The sequence below is a fragment of the Sciurus vulgaris genome (genome assembly GCF_902686455.1).
Source record: "Sciurus vulgaris genome assembly, chromosome: 10".
In the NCBI taxonomy this organism is placed as follows: Eukaryota; Metazoa; Chordata; class Mammalia; order Rodentia; family Sciuridae; genus Sciurus; species Sciurus vulgaris.
Window position 1 is genome coordinate 138,285,860 of NC_136470.1, and position 22,366 is coordinate 138,308,225.

Consider the following 22,366-nt stretch of genomic DNA (forward strand, 5'->3'; position numbering starts at 1 on the left):
ATGCAAGGTGTCCCCCAAAAGCTCACATGTGAGACAATGCAAGAAGGTTCAGAGGAGAAATGATTACTTTATGAGGGCCTTAACCTAACCAGTGTATTAATCTCCTGATAGGGATTAACTGAGTGGTAACTGAAGTGGTAGAGTGTGGTTGGAGGAGGTGGGCATTGGGGTACATATTTGTATCTGGCAACTGGAGTCTCTCTCTGCTTCCTGATCAGCATGTGAGCTGCTTCCTTCACCACACTCTTCTGCCATGATGTTCTGCCTCACCTTGAGCCCTGAGGAATGGAGTCAGCCTCCTATGGACTAAGACCTCTGAAACTGTGAGCCCCTAATAAACCTTTCCTCCTTTACAGTTGTTTTGCTCTGGTCTTTTAGTCACAGCAGCGAGACAGCTGACTAAATTAGAAATTGGTACCAAGAGTGGGGTCGTTGCTGTGACTAACCTAACCATGTGGTTCATAAGTTTTTGGAGCATTTTGGAATTGGTCGGAGGAACTTTGAGGGTGTTTAGCGGTGCAAGCTGGAAATGCTTTACATTGTTATGAGCGGAGCCGATTCTGGTGGGGGCTCAGAAGACCAGGGTGCCAATAGCACTGTGGACAGTGAAGACAGGGCTCAAGAGGGTTCGGGGAAGGACTCTATTGGAATTTGAAGTACATGGCCATTCATGTTATGTTCTGGCCGAGAAACTGTCCTGCATTTTGCTCATGTCCTGAGACTTTCTGTGAGGCTAATTTAAAAAGTGATGGACTTCTCAATCAGGCAGAAGAAATTTCTAGGCAGTATAGCATTCAGGTGGTGGCATGGATATTGCTGGTGACTTTTGGTCAAATTTATTGTGATAATCAGGAGCAGGAAAAGATTCGAAAAACTTGAATGTGAAAGGAAGGAGGAAACTGGCACTAAGAAAGTTATGGTTGTTAAAGACAGTACACCACTAAAGAAATGCTGAAGACTTTGACAAGAGGAAATAAGAAAGATGGCTTGAGGGCATCTCAGGAGCTGGCAAGACCACACCCATCTCAAGCTCAAGGGCATTAAAAGTGAAAATTCTTCTGAGAAGAGACCAGTGGGGCACCCTTCTTGCACAAGGGGGCCTAGGGAGTTTTTTCAACAGGCTCAGCCACCCAGACACTCAGAGGCTGCTGCAGACAGGTTGTCCTGGAGGCTTTACCATAGCTCAAGATGGTGACAGACCTTGGAGTCAACCACGTGGTGCTGGGTCTGCAGAAACACAGGATGCTGGAGTTAGGGGGTCATGGAGGATTCCACCAAGACTTCAAAGGAAGGCCTGGGAGGCCAGGTAAGGTGCAGCAGGGTTGGAGTCCCTGGGGGCACCCTAGAAGTCGAGGTGTGGAGATGTGAGGAGAAAGCCGAAGCTGCCTGGAGGACCCCCAAGATTAAGAGATGCCAATAACATGGGCCATTGTCCCAGGAAGCTGCAGGACATGAGCAGAGACAAGCCAACAAGAAGGTCACTTGCTGTAACCAACCAAGGCCACAGGGCGGAGCTACACAAACCCTTTGGAGAGGACATCATGCGAAGAGCTCCAGATGCCGAACACAGAAACTATAGGACTTGTTTGCCCAGCTGGATTTTGGTCTTGTTTTGGTCCCATCCCTTTTTTCTATGCCCTTATTTATGAGAATGAAAAGGTTTACTCAGTACCCTTTATATTGGATACTTGTAATTGCTTTTAATTTTACAGGAGCTCGCAATGTGAGATTGCCCTTGAACCTCAGAGAAGATTTTGGAGTTGAACTTGGAGCAATCTTGGAACTATTGAAACTATGGGGACTCTTGAAAATGGATAAAATATATTTTGCATTGTGATATGAGTGTGAGCTTTTGGGGGCCAGGGTGGAATGTTATGGTTTGGATGTGAGGTATCCCCCAAAAGGTCACATGTGAGACAATGCAAGAAGGTTCAGAGGAGGGATGATTGGGTTGTGAGAGCCTTAACCTAATCAGTGAATTAATTCCCTGATAGGGATTAACTGAGTGGTAACCGAAGGGGTGTGGTGTGGCTGGAGGAGTGGGAATTGGGGCGTGGCTTTGGGTATATATTTCTAGATGGCAAGTGGAGTCTCTCTCTGCTTCCTGGTCACCATGTGAGCTGCTTCCCTCTGCCACACTCTTCCGCCATGATGTTCTGTCTCACCTCCCGTCTGGAAGAATGGAGCTTGCTGTCTGTGGACTGAGACATCTGAAACTGTGAGTCCCTAAATAAAACTTTCCTTCTTTACAGTTGTCTGGTAGGGTCTTAGTCACAGCAGCGAAAAAGCTGACTAAAACTGAAGCCAGAATTGGGGACAGGCAGTTAGTGTAGAAATAGGGGATCCAGTCAAATCCAGGAAACGAAGGCCATGAAAGCCATCTGCCTCTGGAAGTTGGAGACGCCCCTGGGAGAATGGAATGTCAAAGATCTCCGGAGCCCATTGATGACCAAATTTACCTGCCTTTATCAAGGACTGCAGGCAAGGAGCTGCTAATTAATGCCCCTGGGCCCTTGCCTGGCTGAATCACTTTGGCCCTCCTCCTACCCCCATCTGCTTCTCACTTTATGCACCTCACCTGCAAACCAGGCCTAGTCACTAGGCAGGAAGGAGAGAGAGATCAGGGGGAGAGAACTGGAGAAAAAAGAGACCTTAACCTATAAAAGATGTAGGGTGCGCTCACTTCTTGGGACTTCAGAACATCAGCCATGGCCCCCTTCTCCCTCCAGGGAGAAGTTTGTATTATTACTTTTAAATAAAACCTGCTTCATATGCTTGCCTTGGCTGCTCCTCTCGTGTTCACACTCCAACATTAGAGGGAGCAGAACTCATCACCGGCCCAACCGCGGTATCAAAACAGTTGCGTGATTTGTGGAGACTGAATCTTAAGCACCGGGTTTTCCTACGCTCCCAGTGACTTCGCCCACGCTGATGCTGTTATTGTCCTATAGAGTAAACAAGTTTGTTTTCTGAAACTGCTGGGAAGAATCTATTCATGCATGTGTAACTCAAGCCGTGGATTTGCAGTCAGGTGACAGCACAGGCGGAAGGAGGAGGCTGGCGTCTGCACAATGGCTCTCCTATTCTTGCATCAGCTGCTGGCCTTGCCTCTGGGGCATAAGCATCCCCGCCTGCTGAACGCTCAGGCTAGTCCCACTTGTGGCTCTTGTGGAGTCCTACACACACCGCTGTGGGTTTCAGAACTCCAAACTCAAACTCTCCCTTTCCCGCCTGGGACCTGAGTGGGCGCGAAGCCTGCAGGAGGGAGTGACTCCAGCGTGACTGGGTTCTCTCCTTTTCTACTTCCGGCACCTTTTCCCATCTTGGCTCCAGCCTCCACCCCAGGAGGTCTGGGAGCCAGGCAAGCCCCCAGGGGGAGGTCTGCCCTGACCTTCAAGGCGGGTTCCACCTCTCACTGGAGCTCTCCAGGCAGGGGCCAGCCCCAGGCCGCTGAGTCCCTGGGCCTTGGGAAGCCAGCCTGAAAGCTCCCGCCCCAGCCTGGTGGGCAGCCTGCTTCGGATTCGCCCTCTCCACCAGATCCCCTCATCTCCCCCAGACTCTCTGTTCCTGGAGCTGGAGGAGGCGGAGGCGAAGGGAGAGCTCCTCCTACAGACGCCAGCTCGCCCATGGGGAAGGGTCAGTGGAATGAGGACACTGCCTTCTCACAACCCTAATGGTAAGCCCCCGGGTCCTCTGTGGGCGTGAGATAGCGGGCTGGGGACCAGGCTGCTCCATGGCTTTAAGAAACACATCTGAGCTTATCCATGCATCACGGGGTTGGGGCCATCACAGAGAAGGAAGCTGGCAGACCTCACCTGGACCCAGCGGTCAGCCCCACACAAACAGTGATGGGACACAGTTGTCCTCCTGGGGTCTGGGACAGACATGCCAAGAAGCACCCCGCATGGTCTGTGTGGGCTTCTTACCCCAAAAACCCAAGCTTAGTCTAACGACAAGAAAGCAATCAGCAAATCCAGACTGAGAGACGATCTCCAAAGCAACAGGCCTGATTTTAAAGAAAATGTCAGTGTCACTCAAGAGGAAAGAGGTAGAGGAATCTTTCGAATTTAAAAGAGATCAAACAGCCATGACAGTTGACGCACCATGGGATTGTTTTTGTGTGCCTGCGCATGGTGCTGGGGACCAAACCAGGGTCCCCAGGCTTGCTGGGCAAGTGTCTGCCACTGAGCTGCCCCCGGTCCCAGGGTGGGACTCTTCATCAAATCACAGTCCCATCAACAATACACAAATAAATCCTGTAAGGACCATGGGAACAGGGTGTGATGGTGAGCAGCAGCTGAGCACCCGTGTGAAGTGTCCTGTCCCCTGCTCACCGAGAAGGGCGACTCTTTTTCAGGAGATACAGGAAGGGCGAAATATCATACTGAGCAAGAGAGGGCAAAATAACTGCAAAGCACTGCACGGATTGGTAAATGCACACCAAGCATATTGGGTGTCGATTCTCTGAACTTTTCTGAAGCTTTTTAACTTCTTAAAGTAAAAAGTCAAGGAAGAACGGGTCATGGACCAGCTCTTGCCTTGTTCCTTTGCAAGTACGCAGGTGAAGGCCTGTCACCTCCCTCTGGCACCTCATGTCAGTGTCCTTGAATGGCAGCAACCTCGGTCTCAAAGCATTTGTATGGGGCATTACCGTTTCTAAAGCATCCTGCTTAAGGGATCTTCTGTCCTCCCAACAGTGTTGGAAATAGCCGGGGATGGAAGTCTGCCCTTCCGGCCCTTAAAGTGCAGAACCCAGACGCAGGGAGCCGGGCAGCTCAGCCGAGGGCCCAGACCCGACAGCAGCACCTCTACCCTCGGACTGTTTCCTCAGGGCACATTAATCTCTGGCAGGAGCTGAACAAAACCACTCACTCTCTTATTCTTTCTGTGCACAAAGAGCGAGCCGAGAAGGTGCTTGTTTATGCCCTTGGCTGAGAGTTTGGGAGCAGCAAGGACCCAGGCTGCTCTGCTCACCCTGTCATGTCTGCCCAGGACCGGCCACCGGGTCCCAGCCCACCGTGTGGCCCGCGAGCTCTGTGTGGCCCTCTCCAGCTCCTGCCCTGCCACTGCAGACAGTCACGGCACGATAAGGAACGCACAGAGGCAAGCCCTCCCCAGGCCAAGTCAACACCTCTCAGGAAGTGGAGTTGTCTCGTGGGTACCCCAGGCACCTCCAGGGAAGTGCCAACGCACAGAGCAGGTGCCGGCAGGCACAGACCCCCAGCCAGGAGCCTGAGCAGCTGTTTCCACCTGACAGCCAGGGGAAACAGCTTTCCTTCTCTCTTTTCTTAACCAAAAACAACTTAAGGAGAAAAGCCCCTTTGAGAAGGTGAAGTCCACAGACTCATCACGGGAGGCGTGACAGGGCCTAGACTCACAGCCCACCTGGCTTCTCCTTGGGGCTGTCTTAGCTTAGCGGCTGGATCTCTGTGCACCACTGAGTGGAGATGTGAAGAAGAAAGGGTCGATCCGGGAGGGGACATAGCTAAAGTGATAGACCACCAGTGCAGCCTGTCCTTCCCAGGGTCCTCCTGCCACCAGACTATGGAATGAGGATGGGACTCTCATGTCCAACAAAAGCACCAAAACAGAGCGGCCTGCCATCCAAGTGCCCTGTGGAACGGTTTCCCCCAGAGCCGGCTCTTCACAGGTGTGTTGTGGCCTTGGCAACCAGCTTTCCAGGGTGGTCTAGGGGTGAGTTTTCTAAAGCCCAGTTCTCCTAGGGGACCCAGGGCTGCACACCAGGGTGGCCCACATTCACACCCCGGGGCCCTCTGCTAACTCCGGAACGTTTTTGACAGGCCTAGAAGACTCTTCAGACCCGAGGCCGCAGGCCAGCAACTCAGAGTAGAGAATTCTGTCATGAGCTTTCACCGTGTGGCGTAGGATCATTCAGTTCTGCTCAAGAAGGTAAGAGAGAAGAAGCAGAGGGTAAGGGACAGAGAAGCAAGGGGCTCTCGAGGTGGAGGAGAAGGCACGGGGTGGAGGCGGGATGAGCATCCACTGTGGAGAGTAGGGGCGGGGGGAGGGATGGGAAGTGTGGATCGCAGCACATGCCCCCTCGGTGTTAAAATAGTAAGTACACGAGGAGCCCAGGGCCACTAAGGAGGTCTTAGCTCAGCCATCTCCTGGTGACCCCTTTTCCTTGAAAATCCTTTGCGGAGGAAATGCAGAGTCCTTAGCAGTGAGCTACAGCTAGAGGGCAGGAGGACTGGCCCTGGGTCTTTCCAAGAGCAAGGGTTCGGGGACCTGGGCCCCTTGACTCTGAGCTCCTTCACTTAAACCCCAGATCTGATCCCTACAGCAGCAGCACCAGGGGAAACCCAGTGCGACAGAGAAGAGGCCGGGCCAGCACCGCGTGCCCTGAAGGTCGGGCGATTGGGTGCTGCACACGCGTGGGTTCTATCCTAATTACTTTAGCTTCCGCTCCCCCCCCACGCACTTATCATGATGCATTTAATTGATTCGATAATGTCTGTGATTCATGCCTCTTAGTTTTTTTGTGTGAGTCCTTTTGAGACCCCTAGGATAACAGGTATGTGTTCAGAGACCACCACTGCTTCAAGGCAGGTTCCTACATGAAAAATTTACAGTGCAACTATTCGACTCTGCAAACAGCAACCAAAACAAAATTGATAGCTCCTACTTTTTTTTTTTTTTTTTTGGTACCAGGGATTGATCCCAAGGGTGTTTACCACTGAGCCACATCCCCAGCCCTTTCTATTTTTAATTTTGAGACAGGCCTTGCCAAGTTGCTAAGGCAGAATTTGAATTTTTGATCCTCCTGCTTCAGCCTCCCAAGTCACTGGACTTAGAGGTGTGTGCCACCAGGCCCAGCTGGTCAGCTCTTCCTTTTGAGCAGTCACTGTGTACTAGGCAGCATCCAAAGCATTTTAAATATTATATCTCAACTAATCCTCACACTGACCCCGTAGAGTGGATAGTATGACCCGTGTTTTACAGAGACGGAAATGGAGATGAGACTTGTTCAGTACCTTGCCAAAGCTCAATTAGCTAGCAACAGAAGGAGGCCTTGCCCTGGGGTCTAACTCTAAAGTCCCGCCCTTTCTATTTGGGGGAACCTTTAATCCCTATCTAAAGTTTGCACCCACGCCTCCTGCTGGGATTTATTTTTTTCTCACTCTATTATCATCACGTAATGTGACTTCTACTCTCATTGTCTTTTCCCCCAGGGTGTGATTTCTCCGAGGGCAGGATGTCTGCCTGGCTCTGGCCTTTTGCTCCTGCCTGTGCCCAGGAGAGTGCCTGGCCCGGAACAGGCATCCATGTAAATGGACAGCAGATGTTCATGGAGGTGTCAACTGAATGAATGAGTTGATCCTAAGATGGGGGCTTTTTCCTGGAGAAATCTCTAAAGGTAGGCAAAGCATGGCATCACCTGTCAGGCTGAACACACCGACTGGAAAATTTATGACTCAAGTAAGGGGAAAAAAAAAACTCCAGAAGGAAAATTGAGTTGGAAGAAAGTTCAATTGCCAGCTCTGTGGCTTGTGGCCACATGTTATTCGAAGACTGGGTGGCCTTCAGCTTGATTTCCCTCCTGTGGTCTTAGGGCCTCCAGCGTCTGCGCGGCTTGCTCTGAGAAGAGATGCAGAGAAGGGGGTTTCCTGCATACGCATCACGGGGGCCTTCCGAAGCGGGGCTGGCGGAGATGCTGCGCCTACACTGCTCCCCACTTGGGTGGCGCTGGGCGCCTCCTCTTCCTCTGGGTTTGGAAGCGGTCTCAGTGCGGAGGGAACCTGCCCACGTGCATAGTTAGACTGGTGGCAGAGTCAGGATTGAAGCTACGTCCACCTCGTGCCCAGTCCACTCTTCAGAAACACCGTTCCAACGAGGAGGCTGCCATGAACAGAAATGGGAGAGTGTGCAGAGAGTGGAACCAGAGACTGGAAGGACTGGAGGGGAGTCCAGCCACCAGCTCTGTTCTTTCCTAGGGTGAACAGAATGGAATTCTCTTGTATGCCAAGACGTGTCCTGTGAAGGGGGAAGTATCGGTTCACTTCAGACCAATCAGCTAAAGATAGGTGTCAAGCACCAGTGAAAGTTTCGGGAAGTTCACGGTTAAGATGGAAACAAGGTCCGTTAGTAAACTGGAAAACTTTTTTTTTTTTTTTTTTTTGCCACAGGCCTGGTAGGGTCTGGCTCATCTTCTTGGATAGGAAAGCCATTTTCTCCAAATTAATTTCTTGAAAACTCAGCTGTCTCAGCCTTTTGAGCAGGAGGTTAAATTGATCTGATGGACACAAAGGCCCGCAGGGGCATCCCAGCCAGGTCATAAATGAAATGTGTTAATGGTTTTAATTTGAAATAGTGCTCCGTGGGGACACATGTGCCACCACAGCCTCATCCGTCCTTCATTGCTGCTCCTTCAGGTGTCACTCAGATTTCCGGAAAGCAATGCAGCATCTGGATGCTCCTGTTTTTGCAGACGAGGAGAATAGGATGTGAGGGTGTCCTGGGGCGCTTTGCCAACAGCCTGTCCTTCTTAATATCACCTTTAAATACGTTGAGCTAGACCAGGTATCAGAAAGCTCACAGATGTTGGGAGACCTTGGTGGTCTTCAGGAAGAGGAAAACGAGGCTGGATCAACTGAACCTCAGAGCTTCATTCATTTAATCCCCCTAAAACTAGTTCCTTCTTCATCAGGCAACCATCCTCCGTCCAGTAACTATTTGTTGAGCATCTGTTATGTGCCTGAGGCTGTTAGCCTGAAAATAACGTTTACAGACCTGTGTAATCCAATAGAATAGCTGTGGCTGAGCACTTGGAACGTGCTGGTCCAAATTAAGGTGAACACATGGATTTCAAAGACTTAGTGTAAAAATATCATGTAAACTATCTCACTGATAATTTTACATTGTGTGCATGTGGATGTGGCATTTTTTTGACATATGGGGTTAAATACAAATAATATTATGATTGATTTCTTTTTATTTAATTTAAATAATTTTTTTTTGTGGGGTCTTGTGCATACGAGGCAAGCACTCTACCAACTGAGCTACATCCCGAGCCCTCTTCTTCTTCTTATTTTTATATGGTTAAGGGGATATCTAACCTGTGCAGGTGACTTGCACTATGTTCCTGTTGGGTGGCTTGGTTGTACTACTTGCAGAAGACTTCTGCCAGCTAGTCTCATGTTTTTTTTGAGACATGTCAAGAGTCCCTTCCAAGGAAGAAAATAAAAGGTAAAGGTAGATGGGCTGATCAGTTGTGATTAAGTAATTCTTCCAGGTTTTAGGTATTTAAATGTTCGTTCTGACAATTTCACGTTGGAAGTTAAATGCCTAGGTTCAGTGTTTAGGAATGAATAAAATATTGATCATTTGGGATGCTGTATGTTTTTTCTTTCTAGCATCTTCAGAGTTGCCAATGCATATCTTAGATTCCTGAATATCCTTCTGTAAGCTCTTCTTCACATGTGGCAGCACTAAAAAAGATGGCTTAGGAGGAAGGAAGGATTTTCTGTTACTGGAGTGAACTGTTTGACCTGAAACTATGGGAACGAAGTGAAGTAACTCCAATTGGAAAGGAAGACACCTGGGTTTCTTTAGGCCCACACTATTCTACAAGAGGGAAAAGAAGAAAGCAAACTGTAAGGAGTATGGAAATAATATCAAGGACTCGGGAATTCTAAGAGATTAGTTAGTTCTGGGAAACACGCTTTACATGGAAAGTAAGAAGACTCAATTTAAAGTATTTTTTAAATTAAAAATTATTTGAAGTTTGAGTCAACTTAAAAGTCGTCCTCTTCTGAGATCCACCTGTTTTCAAAGGCCTGTCAGCGGAACCAGGTCTCCTCCCTCTGCTGCCAATCACAGCGGCACCGCCAACAGCCTCCTTACGAGCCCTGGTTGAGCTCCTCCACCTTCTTCCCGGAGCAGGGAAGAGAGCCTGGCATTTGGGACGACAGGAAGCCAGACCACAGCCTCCCAGCCCGGTGCCAGGCGCGGATGCCGTCCTTCCACGCCCAGCAGGACTTCAGCTGCCCTGCACTCTCTCTGGTGAGCTCAGGAGAAGGTGTTGAGGCACTCACTGGAGATTCACGAAGGCAAGGGAACCGAGAGCGTGAGTTTCACGGAGCACAAGGAACCAGGAGCAGTTCCACCAGGAGGGACAGTGTCATAAGAAAGAGGAAGTGGGAGGCGGGGCTGATTTTTTTCTAGGATTGGAAAACATGCCATCCTTGCCAGAGAGCGTAGCAGAGACAGATGGCGTGACAGATGCTGTGGAAGAAAAACGACTTACTACTAGGTGAACCAGAAAAAACAAACGAGAAGGACAGAGGCAAGAGTACCCAGGCCCCGCTGCTGTCAGGAGCGTCTTCCCGGCCTGCGGGATGGTGCCTCGGGTGGCGGATTGCAGACGAAGCGCTTGCTTTGTGCTTTCCTGCCCGCTGCACACGTGGAATTCACAGCCATCGGGTGCTGGAACTTGCTCTTTGCGTGCTGATCGGCTCCGGGAGGCCAGGAGACTGTGAAGGAGAGGCTGCTGGCTGGCTGCTCTGGCTCCGTTGGATACGCAGGAACTGGCCGCGCTCATCTTGGTGTAGCCTAGGACTCCTCAGTTAACAGCATCCCCTGATATCAATCAGCCAAGTGGGGAGGGCATTTCAGGTGTGTTCAAGCCTTTGAAATGTCACTTGGAGATACCAACCTGGGCACCACGACCTGGCCACTGCAGGGCTGGGTCTGGAGGCTTTTGATGTCCCCACGCTGTTGAATTTCATGCCAATAGGTAACCAGCAATGGGGATGAGCGAGGCTGATGAGAGCTGACCTCTCATCTGGAGAGAGCTTGGGTCCCAGGTTTAACATAAACTCTTCAGGACCGTTGAGAGCGTGTGTGTGTGTGTGTGTGTGTGTGTGTGTGTGTGTGTGTGTGTGTTGGCCCCATGGGGTTGACGAGGAGTGGTCTGCAGGGCCAGGGGTCTGGACGTCAGACCGACCACACGTGACCAGCAGCCACCACAGCATCGCCTGTGTTAAACAGAATGCCACTGAGCCTACAGGAGGCACTGTGAGCTGTTGAAACCAGAAAAGTGAGCGACAAAGGATTCTCCTGCCATCACAGGCAGACAAGCGCTGACATGTATCTGACAGGGTCTTGTCACTGTGGTGAAGAAATTAAATAATTAACCAACGGCCGTAGAGAAACACTGACCGACGGAGTTACCGAAGGGTTTTGAGGGGTAAGCTTGGTTATTATAGCACTGACCTCATGTAAGTCCTAGAAACTCCAGGAACGTCCGCCTCTTGGGGTGGATCTCACTGCATATGTGCAGCTTTGATTTACGCACACACACAATTCACCAAATCATTGCAAGAAGTGAATCTTAACAATATGGAATCCGGAAATAGTCCCCCGATTTGAGGAGCGGATGCACCCAAGTCCACTTATCTCTTCACTTCCTATTTCTTCTATTTCCCAGGTCAGTACTTTTCTCTGTTACAGTAAAGCAGGAAAAGAACTAATGGTAAAGGATGTGTTTCCAGAGACGAGTCCCAAGCTCTGGCATGTCCACTGGGCCCAGCTCGGAACACCTAGGTGCACTGAGTTTGAGGACGTGTTTCTGAAAGATGGAGAAAACTCACATGGAAGCTGTTTCAGTCTGGAATGTGAGAACTGCCCAGGGAGCATCTTGCTGAGTTCTCCAAAAGAAGCCTCGGGTGTGGTGGGCCTGCGGGGTGGGCCTCTCACAGGGTGTGGGCCAGCTGGCGACCTCCCACTCTGTGGCCGGTCTCCTGGCCCTTTCTATAATGTATAAAGCTGCTCCCCCGCCCATCAGGTGCAGCCATTTTGCCCACCTCCCAACCACTTGTCAGTCTGTGAACATCCTGGCTAGCTGTTGGTTCATCAGTCAGCTTGCAAGTATCCTTCTCCATATTGGTCCCCTGTTAGCCTGGCGGAATTCAACTGTTTTACTGTAGCTTCCTCGCCATCTTTTCCATCCTTCTGTCTGTCCTCCTCGCTTTTCTCTATCCTCCTGGCTTTCCACTCTCTCTAGCGCGCGCCCTTTCTTGTTCCCTTTCTTTTCCTCTCATTTTCTCTCTTACCCTGCAGGGAGGCACTGTTTGCTTAATAAATTCCCTTATGTGATTTCCCGTGTCCGGCGTGGTTTCGTGGGGTTTCCTTACAGTGGTGCCATGACTTGGGATGGGTCCTTCCACTGTCTCTTAAGTGGGTGGAACCCCATCCGATGCCCCCAGACACGGCTCCACCTTCCATTCTGCCTGGACACTCTGCTCTGCATTCATCACCGGACTTCAGCTTGGTGAGTCCTCTAGGCTGGTTCCCCTAGGCCGATTTATACCCTCGAGGCGGCTGAGGGGTGGGGTACCCCAGCCACAACTTTTATAGTTATGGCAGCCCCTATAGTCGGTCTTCTCTGCCGGTGGATTCCTGATTTCATGGTGGAGATTCTCTCAGGGTTGAGGCTCATCTCGCACTTGCACTCGAAAACCCTGATATCAGGTCCTCCACTCTTCTCGGCTTTTGCCTGGTCCCACATTGATGTTTGTGTGACGACACAATCAATGTGCTGCCCCTCATCTCCAGCCCAGTACTCTGGCCTTGGGACGCCCTGGCCACAGACTCGGCTGTACCAGTCCCCACCATGGAATCTGGGTCCTCCAATCTGGCAGACTCAACCCTGGGAACCCTTCGCCTGACCCCCAGGACTTAAAGCCATCAGAATCCGTTTGTGTAATGGCACACAGCTTCCGTGAGCAGCGGGCAGATGGAAAGGGATTCCTCATCTTCAAGTCTCTTCTTTCTTGCTTCTTGGCTCTTCCTGCAGGCTCAGGCGCCTCCAGACCCTGCTTCTCCGTCCTCCCCTGCTTCCCATGTAATATAAGCAGCCCCGTCCCCCACAAGTAGTGGGAGATAATTGTTTGACAGTTTTCTGTGTCCAAACCTAAATTAATTACTAACCAGGAAAAAGGGTTAAAAGGACCTGAGCATCAAGTTTCTGCTAGAACATTTTAGCCCCTTTCGAATTCAGATCTCAGTCAAGGCTACATTGAAATGTAAATGGAGGAAGGCGCAGTGGGAGACCAGTCTCAAACCCAGGGGAAAAAAAAGTGTCCATTTTAAATTTCTCCTGGGATACAGCTCAGAATACTTTTCTCCCTTTCACCTTTTCTCTCCTTCTCACTCTCTCATGCTATAATTAATGACCATTATCATTTTTCTTCTAGGACTTTTGTTTTTCTTAAATGCTATATTTTTGAGCTCACAATTTTGATCCTACATACTGAGGTTAATAATTTTTGATCAGTTCTTTTTATCCAACTCTAGAGTTATTTTTGAACATCTGTTACATTGCAGTGGAGATAAATACTACAAGGCCTTTACTTTTGTGTTCAATATAAGTGTGCATAAAAATTAAAATTTTAAAAATAGAGCCAAATATTTTTAATTCATGTGATTTAAAAAGGTTCAATTTAAATTGGGTAAACTAATAGAAGTAAAATGTCTTTAAAATTAACTCACAAGTCTCTAGGTGGTCAAACTAATAAAATGTTGATGTTTATAAAATGTCTAACATCAACTTTTCTAGGACTCTTCTTCAACAGGAAAGAGATGGCAAATACTGTTGGTACACTTGTCTGATATCTTGTTTTTTTTTTTAACAATAAGATGAGTGAATTAGAGTCGACATGTATGGGATTACTCAAACGTGTTTGTTAGAGACATCTGATTAATTTACAAAGTTATTCCATGGGAGTAACATACTTAAACATTATTCTTTGTATATTAAATGTGTTCATATTTTCCAGGTATACAAGCCTTTAAAGCAGAAAATTTATCAAGCTGCTATTCTCCAAATTAAACTTGTCTGTAATGGTAAACCTATCATTTGATGTTCTATTATAGGACCTGTCATCAATAGGGTATATGTAAAATTTGTTAAATGTATTTCTAAAAGTTATTGAGAGTCTGATTTGTTTAAAGGTTAAGCATGAAAGCATTTTACCACTTTGCCACACAAAAGGAAACTTAAAAGCTCTCTCAACCTTTCTTTAATTCATGTTTTAGATATTCCATTTTGTATTTTCCTTGTAAACTCTAATTGTTGCCTGATCAATATTTTACAGAAAGAAGTACTGCTTCAAGAGCGAACACCGTAAATTAACTTGGAATAGTAAGCCATCAGCTATAGGACAAATAATGTAAACCCCAATTAGATGAAAGGGGGTAAATAACTGTAAAGTCATAGACATTGAAGCTAAAGCCCAGCACTCTTGCTTTATGACTGGTGAGACTGACTTGCTTGATGGTTAAGATCAAACTTAGAGATTGAGATTAAATACAGAGGTCAAGAAAAGTCCAAATTTGGGTCTTGCCCTCAAAGTCAGCCTGAACCCAGGGAACAAGAGGACTTCTCCAAGGAGCTTCGAAACTCTGGGTCACACAACCTCCTGACCAAGGAGATTGATGAGGCCACTAGAGGAAAAGCCACTCAGTGCACCTGCTGCAGAGGAGGGTCAAGGAAAAAGGGAGATACCCCTAATGCTTCCAAGGGGAGCCACCTCATGGAGGAGACCCTGCCTAACCAATGGCACTGGTGGAGCTAAGAAGCTGCTCTTAAGTTCTCTATGAGTGACCCCTGTGGGAACTCAGCTGACTCTTTAACAGACAGGAACAGGTCACTTTGACCAGCTTGATCTTAAACACCTAGCAAAACAGTTAAAACCAAAATATAGCCATTCTTGGGCATTTAAAAGAAATAATACTTAAATGTAACTTAAGATGTACACTTGTGTTAGCCCACTAGAATAAAGACTAAAAGCTACAAAAGTGAGATTCTTAGGCAAATGTGCCTGATAACTATCAAGAGAAACTGCCAGAGTCAGAAGTTTTTAGTCAGTTTAAGGCCTACAGACACAGGTAGGCTTAATCTATGTTTGCTAGTATCTCTACTAAATGTTGTGTTTACATTCCTGATAACCTGGACAATGTTAAAGTTTCCAAATAAAGTCCTTGTCCTCTCCAGCCTTTGCTAGGCCTTGTTATGGGAACAACTTCTCAGTTCTTCCACCCCCTGGTGAGGAATTATTGACTTCTGTCATCTTTATGATATGCATTGGCATGTTCCAGATTCTGCAACATTTATATTGTATCAATCTCATTTCAGTGCTCATGTCTTTTTGTTCTTCTCTCATAGAAGCACCCATCCCAGATGCCTTTACAACCTGCTCTTCCCAACCGGACTTCGACCATGGACTCCTCAATTGACCCAATTTCTAAAAACGGAACTCCAAACTGCTTGCCCTATGCTGCCCCCTTTCAGCTCCAAGAAGCCAGAGCAGTCATCAACCCCCTTTCCCTACAGCAAAGGAATTCCTAGAATTAGAGGGGTAAATGAAGTCAGAATTGGGGACAGGCAGTTAGTGTAGAAATAGGGGATCAGTCAAAGCGAGGAAATGAAGTCCATGAAAACCATCTGCCTTTGGAAGTCTGGAAGGAGAATGGACTTTTTACATCTCACCTGCAAAACCAGCCCCAGTCACTTAGGCAGGAAGGAGAGAGAAGGCTTTGGAAAGAACTGGAGAGCAAAAGATTTTCTTATAAAAAAGAAACAGGGGAATGTCATGTATAAAGCTGCTCCCCCGCCCATCAGGTGCAGTCATTGTCCCCGCCTCCCAACCACTTGTCAATCTGTGAACATCCTAGCTAGCTGTTGGTTCATCAGTCAGCTTGCAAGTATCCTTCTCTGATCTTGGTCCCCTGTTAGCCCGGCAGAATTCAACTGTTTTACTGTAGCTTCCCTGCCATCTTTTCCATTCTTCTGTCTGTCCTCCTCACTTTTCTCTATCCTCCTGGCTTTCTATTCTCTCTAGCGTGTGCCCTTTCCCTTTCCTTTCTCATTTCCTCTCTTACCCTGCAGGGAGACACTCTGTCTGCTTAATAAACTCCCTTATGTGATTTCCTGAATCCGGTGTGGTTCCGTGGAAATTCCCTTACACTTTTCAACCATGGCCAAGCCCCATTGCCTGATGCCCTTCCTTCTGCTTCTGAGTTTGGACAACAACTCTACAGAATAGCTTCCTATTTTGCTTTGCGTTTTATGTAAGAAACTTAGGGAAAGTACAGATTTTCTCTGATTCCAGCAGGGGCTAGACAATGCTGCAGTTACAAAGCATCAGACAGCAGCAATCTACTTTTTAAAAATATTTTGAAGTTCCCTTCTAATAAATTTCAATACATGATCAGTGTTTACACCATTATCTTGCTAGTATCACATAGTTTGAGAATTTTCTCCACCCTCCCCCCCATATATATGATGCAAATTATAATTTCTCTTTGGGAGACTCCTACAATATATCCCTAAAATTAAAGTTAGGGTGAAGATAGGGAAATAAAACTCCTGAAGACCCTCACGGTCTGCTGTCCTACACATGTACATGGTATAATTGGTAAGGACACTGTTTGAAAGAGGACAATAGTCACCAGGCACTTAAAGTGTAAAGCCAGTTAGTGCTTCACAGACCCACTAAATGGCATTTTATTTGATGTTTTTTTCTGACTAGCTTTAGTGCTGTTTTAGTGTGTCATTGAAAATGGTCTGGCATATTAGCCTTGCAAAGAAACTTTGTATACTAATGAAATGTGTATGATTTGCTTTATCAAACTCCTAATTTCTTCACTGACAAAGATATGCAATCTTACGTCATTTCCTTGGATAATTTCCAACATGGGTGCCACATTAAACTCCTAATTTACTCAGAATCAAGGAAGCAGAAAACTCTAGGAGAAAATATTTATAAACAATGTTCCCTAAAATTGTTTATGCTCAAAACTGCCATTTCTATGTTCTCTTTGATCATCTACACTTTTCTATAAATTCTATAACCCCATAGCAAGAATAAATCTCAACAGAACCCCACTTATCACACGACCCTGAACTTCCTTTCAAATTATCAGACAAAAAATTACCTTCAGTGCAGTTTTATTCCAATTCTTTGAAAACTGATAAACCATATCATATTGTAAAACTCAGATAACCAGAACTTTCCTCCTCTTTCCCCATATCTCCTCCTGTGTCTCAGTTAAGTGGCGATCCACATGATGAACCTCAACTAACTAGAACTTAATTGTCCTTCCAAACCATCTTCTTTCTCAATCATCCTAAGTAGGTCTGGCAAACAAACGTAAATTGAAGAACATCTTGTTTTAGGAATGTTCTAAAAGCTTCCACTGAAGAAGCTTGGGCTATGTTCTGGCAGTTGTAACTGAAAGGAGACAGGCTGTCACAGCTCCTGGAGGACTGACCTCCAAGCCGCATCAAAGGGTCTTGTTCCGAGTGGTCCCTCCTGACCAGCCTTGGCTCAGGGTGCCAGTTGCCACAGGTTTAAACAGACTTGGAGTCATTATAAAATACCAGCCCCCCAGAGGACTCACTCTGAAATAACCATGGTCAGTTACGAATTCCCCCTCCAATTAAGTTCATTGTTTCAGTTGATAAATATCACATCTGTGATTTTATGAACCAGGGAAAAATGAGTACTAACCATCAGGAGACACACGCCTAATGCCTTCTGTGCTCAAAGAGAAAAATGGACATGCAGAAGTCATAGCCCTGGCTTTCAGGGTTAAGGAACAGATCGGAAAGTCTTTCATTTTTCTCATTTGATCAGATTAGTCTGAACTTATTTCATTTCCAACTGTGAGTAGAATAAGCCCTCAAGCCAGGATCAATAGTTCTAAAGTCTTCTATGAAATCTCTTCACTCACCTTCCATGGGGGTGTTGCTGTCTGGACGGTTTGCAAAGACTACATCCACATACTCCAGCTGCAGCCTCTGGAGGGAGCCTTTCAGTCCTGGGAGCAGAAGTGGGAAAAACAAAAAGTAACTCTGTGCACTACTGTAAAGAGTGTAAGTTTGGCTTCCTTCTAGAATTTGCTTAAAAAAACAAAAAAGATAGAAAGAAGAAAAAGAAAAGCATTGGATTCTTCCTTCTAGAATTTACTTAAAAAAAAAAAAAGAGATAAAAAGAAAGAAAAAGAAAAGCTTTGGATTAGTTTCAAGAGCACATCAAAGGGGTTAGGGCAAGATGGCAGCCCAAGTCCTTCTGGGGAGAATTTCCCACAGAAACGCCAATCTGAAGAACTGTTCACATATGAAGTCACCTTCACAAGAGCCAAGGAAACCTGTGAGAGCAGTACCTGGCATGGTCACATAAAGAGAAGATGCGCCCACTGAAGAAGGCAGGAGGGAAGAGTTGCCCACACCCTGCCCCAACTCCAGGCCGGGAAGCATCCTGGGGAGATGCCTCCGGCTCAGGGATGGGGAGGAAATTCAGTGCCCAGTGCTGGGCCTGCTCCTACCCCAGATCAGTGGCTCATGGACAGAGCTTCTGGACAAAGCTTCCACCTGAGGCAGGCAGGAACCTACAAGCTCAGTGAGATGGACCTGGATTTCAGTTGCTCCGGTGCCAGTCATGCACAAGCCTCTGTCAGCTCAGGTGTGACTCAGCTCAGCAGCAGCTGAGGGACTACTGACACCCCTCCTCCCCAGCCTCAGGCAGCTCAGCTCAGAGAAAGATTCCATTGTTAGAGGGTTATGGCGGGAATTAAGTGTAGGGCTGTGACTTGGAGCTGAGTGCTGGGCCTGCCAGTGAAACTCAGCACTGGATGACCTTGTCCTCAGGCCAGGGCTCAAGGACATGCATTCCAGGGAGATGGACCTGGGCTGGAGCATCATTTCTGGCTGGTTACTGTAGTGTCAGGCCACAACTAGACTAGTAGTAGGCAGGAAATAGCAGTGTGGGCCTTGTTCCTGGCTCTGGTACTGACCTCATCAAGCAGTGGGCTCCAAGTGTGACCCAGCATTTGGTGCCCAGGAATGGACCCTCTAGGGTGAGACCCACGCTGGGCAGACTCCTGCAGTGCCTGAACAGTCGGTGATTATAAATGAGGTGTTTGGGCCAACTCTGGCCGCACATGGAGGTTAGCAGATGCAACAAGTATGGACTACCCTCTTTAGGCCCCTCCCCAGTCCATCGTGTACACCAACTGCAGATTTGCAAGACACTTAGGCAAGGGGCACCCTCTATTCCTGAAACAGTGACAACACTCCAATTGTGGGCTCATGGTAAACCTTGGTTTTGGGTGCCATCTAGTGCTGAAACATGGCATGACCACAGACTCAGAGAACACAGTTTGCTCACAATTTCTGGAAGAACGGAGCCAAAGACAGATTACGAACACTGGACTTTTTAAACGCCTGATCCTACAATGCAGGGATGTCGTCATAAACCATTAAACATCAAGAACTTTCAGGGAAACTGACCTCATCTACCATAGAAAGAAAGACACCAGAAATCTATCATAAAGCAATGAATATGTGTGAAGTCTCAGACACAGAATTCAAAATAGCTGTTTCAACGAAACTCAATGAACTTGAAGAAAACACAGGGAAATAGTTGTTTTCAGAGAAACTTAACAGACAGCAAGAAACCCTTAGCAAGACTAAGAAAAAAAGAGAGAATACTCCAACAGAGTCAGAGTAAAAAAAAAAAAAAAAAAAAAAAGATACTACCACTAACACTAAAGAAATGGAAAGAGTTCTAGAGGCTATGATAAACAATTATACATCAGCAACTTTGATAAACTAGAAGACATGGATAAATTACTGGACACACACCCCTTACAAAGACTGAATCACCAAGAAACAGAAAACACCAGCAGACAAAAAATGAGTATTGAGATGAAATCAGTGATGAAAAAGGCTCCCATAGGTCTGGGGGTATAGTTCAGTTCTAGAGTGCTTGCCTAGTGTATGTGAGGCCCTGGTTTGATTCCCAGCACTGCAAAAAATAAACAAAATCCAAAAATGATCAAAAAACAAATAGACTCCCACCATCAATAGTTCAGGACCCTATGTCTTCACTTGTTGAAGAAGAACGAATATCAATTCTTTTAAAGAAGAGGATTAAAAATTTTGAAGCAAACGATATTGGAAACACAACATACATATTTAAAAAATTACATAAATTATAAAAATCATATAAATTATATTTTAAAAATTATTTTTAAAAATTGAAGAGGGGGAAATTCTTCCAAGCTCTTACTATAAGACCAGCATTACCCTTAAATGAAAACCAGACAAGGACGCACACAAGAAGAAAACTACAGGTCAGTATTCTTGATGTGCACAGATGCAAAAAAACCTTAACAGAATACTAACAAACTGAATTCAATAGCACATGAGAAAGAATGTACACCACGATCAAGTGGGATTCATCCCAAAGGTGTAAGAAATGGTTTAACATTTTCAAATCAATAAACATGATACACCATGTCAATAAAATGAAGGACAAAAACCATTTGATCATTTCAGTAGACACAGAAAAAAACATTTAATGAAATTCAACATTCCTTCAGGATAAAAACTCTGAACAAATTAGGTACAAAGGAACATACCTCAACATTTAAAAAGGCCATATAATAAACCCACAGCTAACATAATACTAAATGGAGAAAAGCTGGAGATTTCTTCCTAAGATCTGGAACTTGACAAGAATGTCCACTTTCACAAGTTTTAGTCAACACAACACTGAAATTCCTAGCTAGAACAATTAGGAAAGGGAAGGAAATAAAGAGCATCCATATGGTCAGTAGGAAGTCAAGTTGTTGCTGGTTACAGATGGCATGATATTATGCATAGCAAACCTCTACCAATATCTATTAGACTCTATCAAAATCTATTAGAACTTATAAACAAATTCATCAAAGTTACAGGGTATATAATCAACATACAAAAATCAAAAGTATTATATATGCCAATTGTGAGTTACCTAAAAAGGAAATCAAAAAAGAATTCCATTTATAATAGCTACAAAGATAGAAACAATATCAAGGAATAAAGTTAACCAAAATGGTAAAATATTTCTACAATGGAAACTAGCTAAACATTGATTGAAGAAATTGAAGAGGATACACACGAAAGTGGAAAGACATCCCATGTTCATGGATTGAAAGAATTGAAATCAATATTGTTAAAATATTCATGCTGCCCAAAGTGATCTACAGATTAAATGTCGCCCCTATGAAAATACCAGTGATGTTATTTGCAGAACTACCAAAAAAAAAAAAAAAAAAAAAAAAAGAGAGAGAAATTCTAAAATTCATTTAGAGAGAGACACACACACACAAACCCCAAAATCCCCTGCTAGATCACCAAAACTATGTTAAGTAAAAAGAACAAAACAGGAGACATTACATTCTTTGACTTCAAAATATGTATGTTAATGTCTGGATATGAAATGCTCCTCAGGAGCTCAGGTATGAAGACTTGGTCCCCAACGTAGCAGTATTCAGAGGTGGGGCTTTTGGAAAGTGATTGAATCATGAGGGCTCTGATCTCATCAATGGATTTATCTACTGATGGATTCGTCAATTCATGGGCTATTGGGAGGTGGGTGAAACTTAGCAAGTGTGGCCTACTGGAGGAAGTAGGTCCTTGGAGGTGGCCCTTAAGAACTTTATCTTTTCCCTGCATGATCCCTCCGCCGTCCACTTCTTGGCCACCCTGAGCAGCTGTGTTCCACTATGCACTCCCTGCCATGATGTTCTGCTTTGCCAAAGGCTCAAAACAACAGGATCAAGTGACTATGGACAAAAAAATCCATGAACCAAAATAAATCTTCTCTACTTTAAGTTGTTTTTCTCAGATATTTTGTCACAGCAACAAAAAGCAGAATTGCACAAAATTACAAAACTATAGAAATCAAAACAACATGGTACAGGCATAGAAATAGACCAGTGAAACATAATAGAGAACCTTGAAGTAAATCCACATATCTACAACAACTGATCTACAACAAAGTGTGAAAACATGCACTGGGGACAACCTTTCAAACAAATGGTTCTAAGAAAATCAGGTCCACATGGAGAAGGATGAAACCAGATCCTATCTCTTACCATGTGCCAAATATAAACTCAAAACAGGTTAATGACTTTAATGTAAAACCTGAAACTATGAAACTACTAGAAGAAAATGTGAGAGAAGTGCTTCGAAACATTGGAATGGGCAAGGATGTTTTTGGATAAAATTCTTGAAGCACAGGAAACAAAAGCACAAATGGACAACTGGGATCATGTCAACCTAAAAATCTTTCACATTGCAAAGGAAACAACCCACAAAGTGAAGTGACAACTTGCAGAATCACATAAAATATTTGCCAACTATTCATCTGATAAGGGTTACTGTCCAGAATATATAAGAAACTCAACAGCAAATCATCATCATCATCATCATCATCATCATCATCATCACTGTCCAATTAAAAAACAGGCAATAGACCTAAACAGACATTTCTCAAAAGAAAACATATACTTG

The 22,366-nt window shown here is 45.8% G+C and overlaps 1 protein-coding gene across 2 annotated transcripts in view; it reads right to left on the reverse strand.

Annotated features, from left to right (window-relative positions):
* Window positions 1–22,366, reverse strand: part of KCNAB1 (potassium voltage-gated channel subfamily A regulatory beta subunit 1) — a 365,851-nt gene that overhangs the window by 75,274 nt on the left and 268,211 nt on the right. For both annotated transcript variants that reach the window (XM_079101118.1, XM_079101119.1), the window contains exon 8: window positions 17,758–17,844. In XM_079101118.1, coding sequence (XP_078957244.1) covers window positions 17,758–17,844 — 87 coding nt within the window. The remainder of the gene's footprint in view (window positions 1–17,757; window positions 17,845–22,366) is intronic.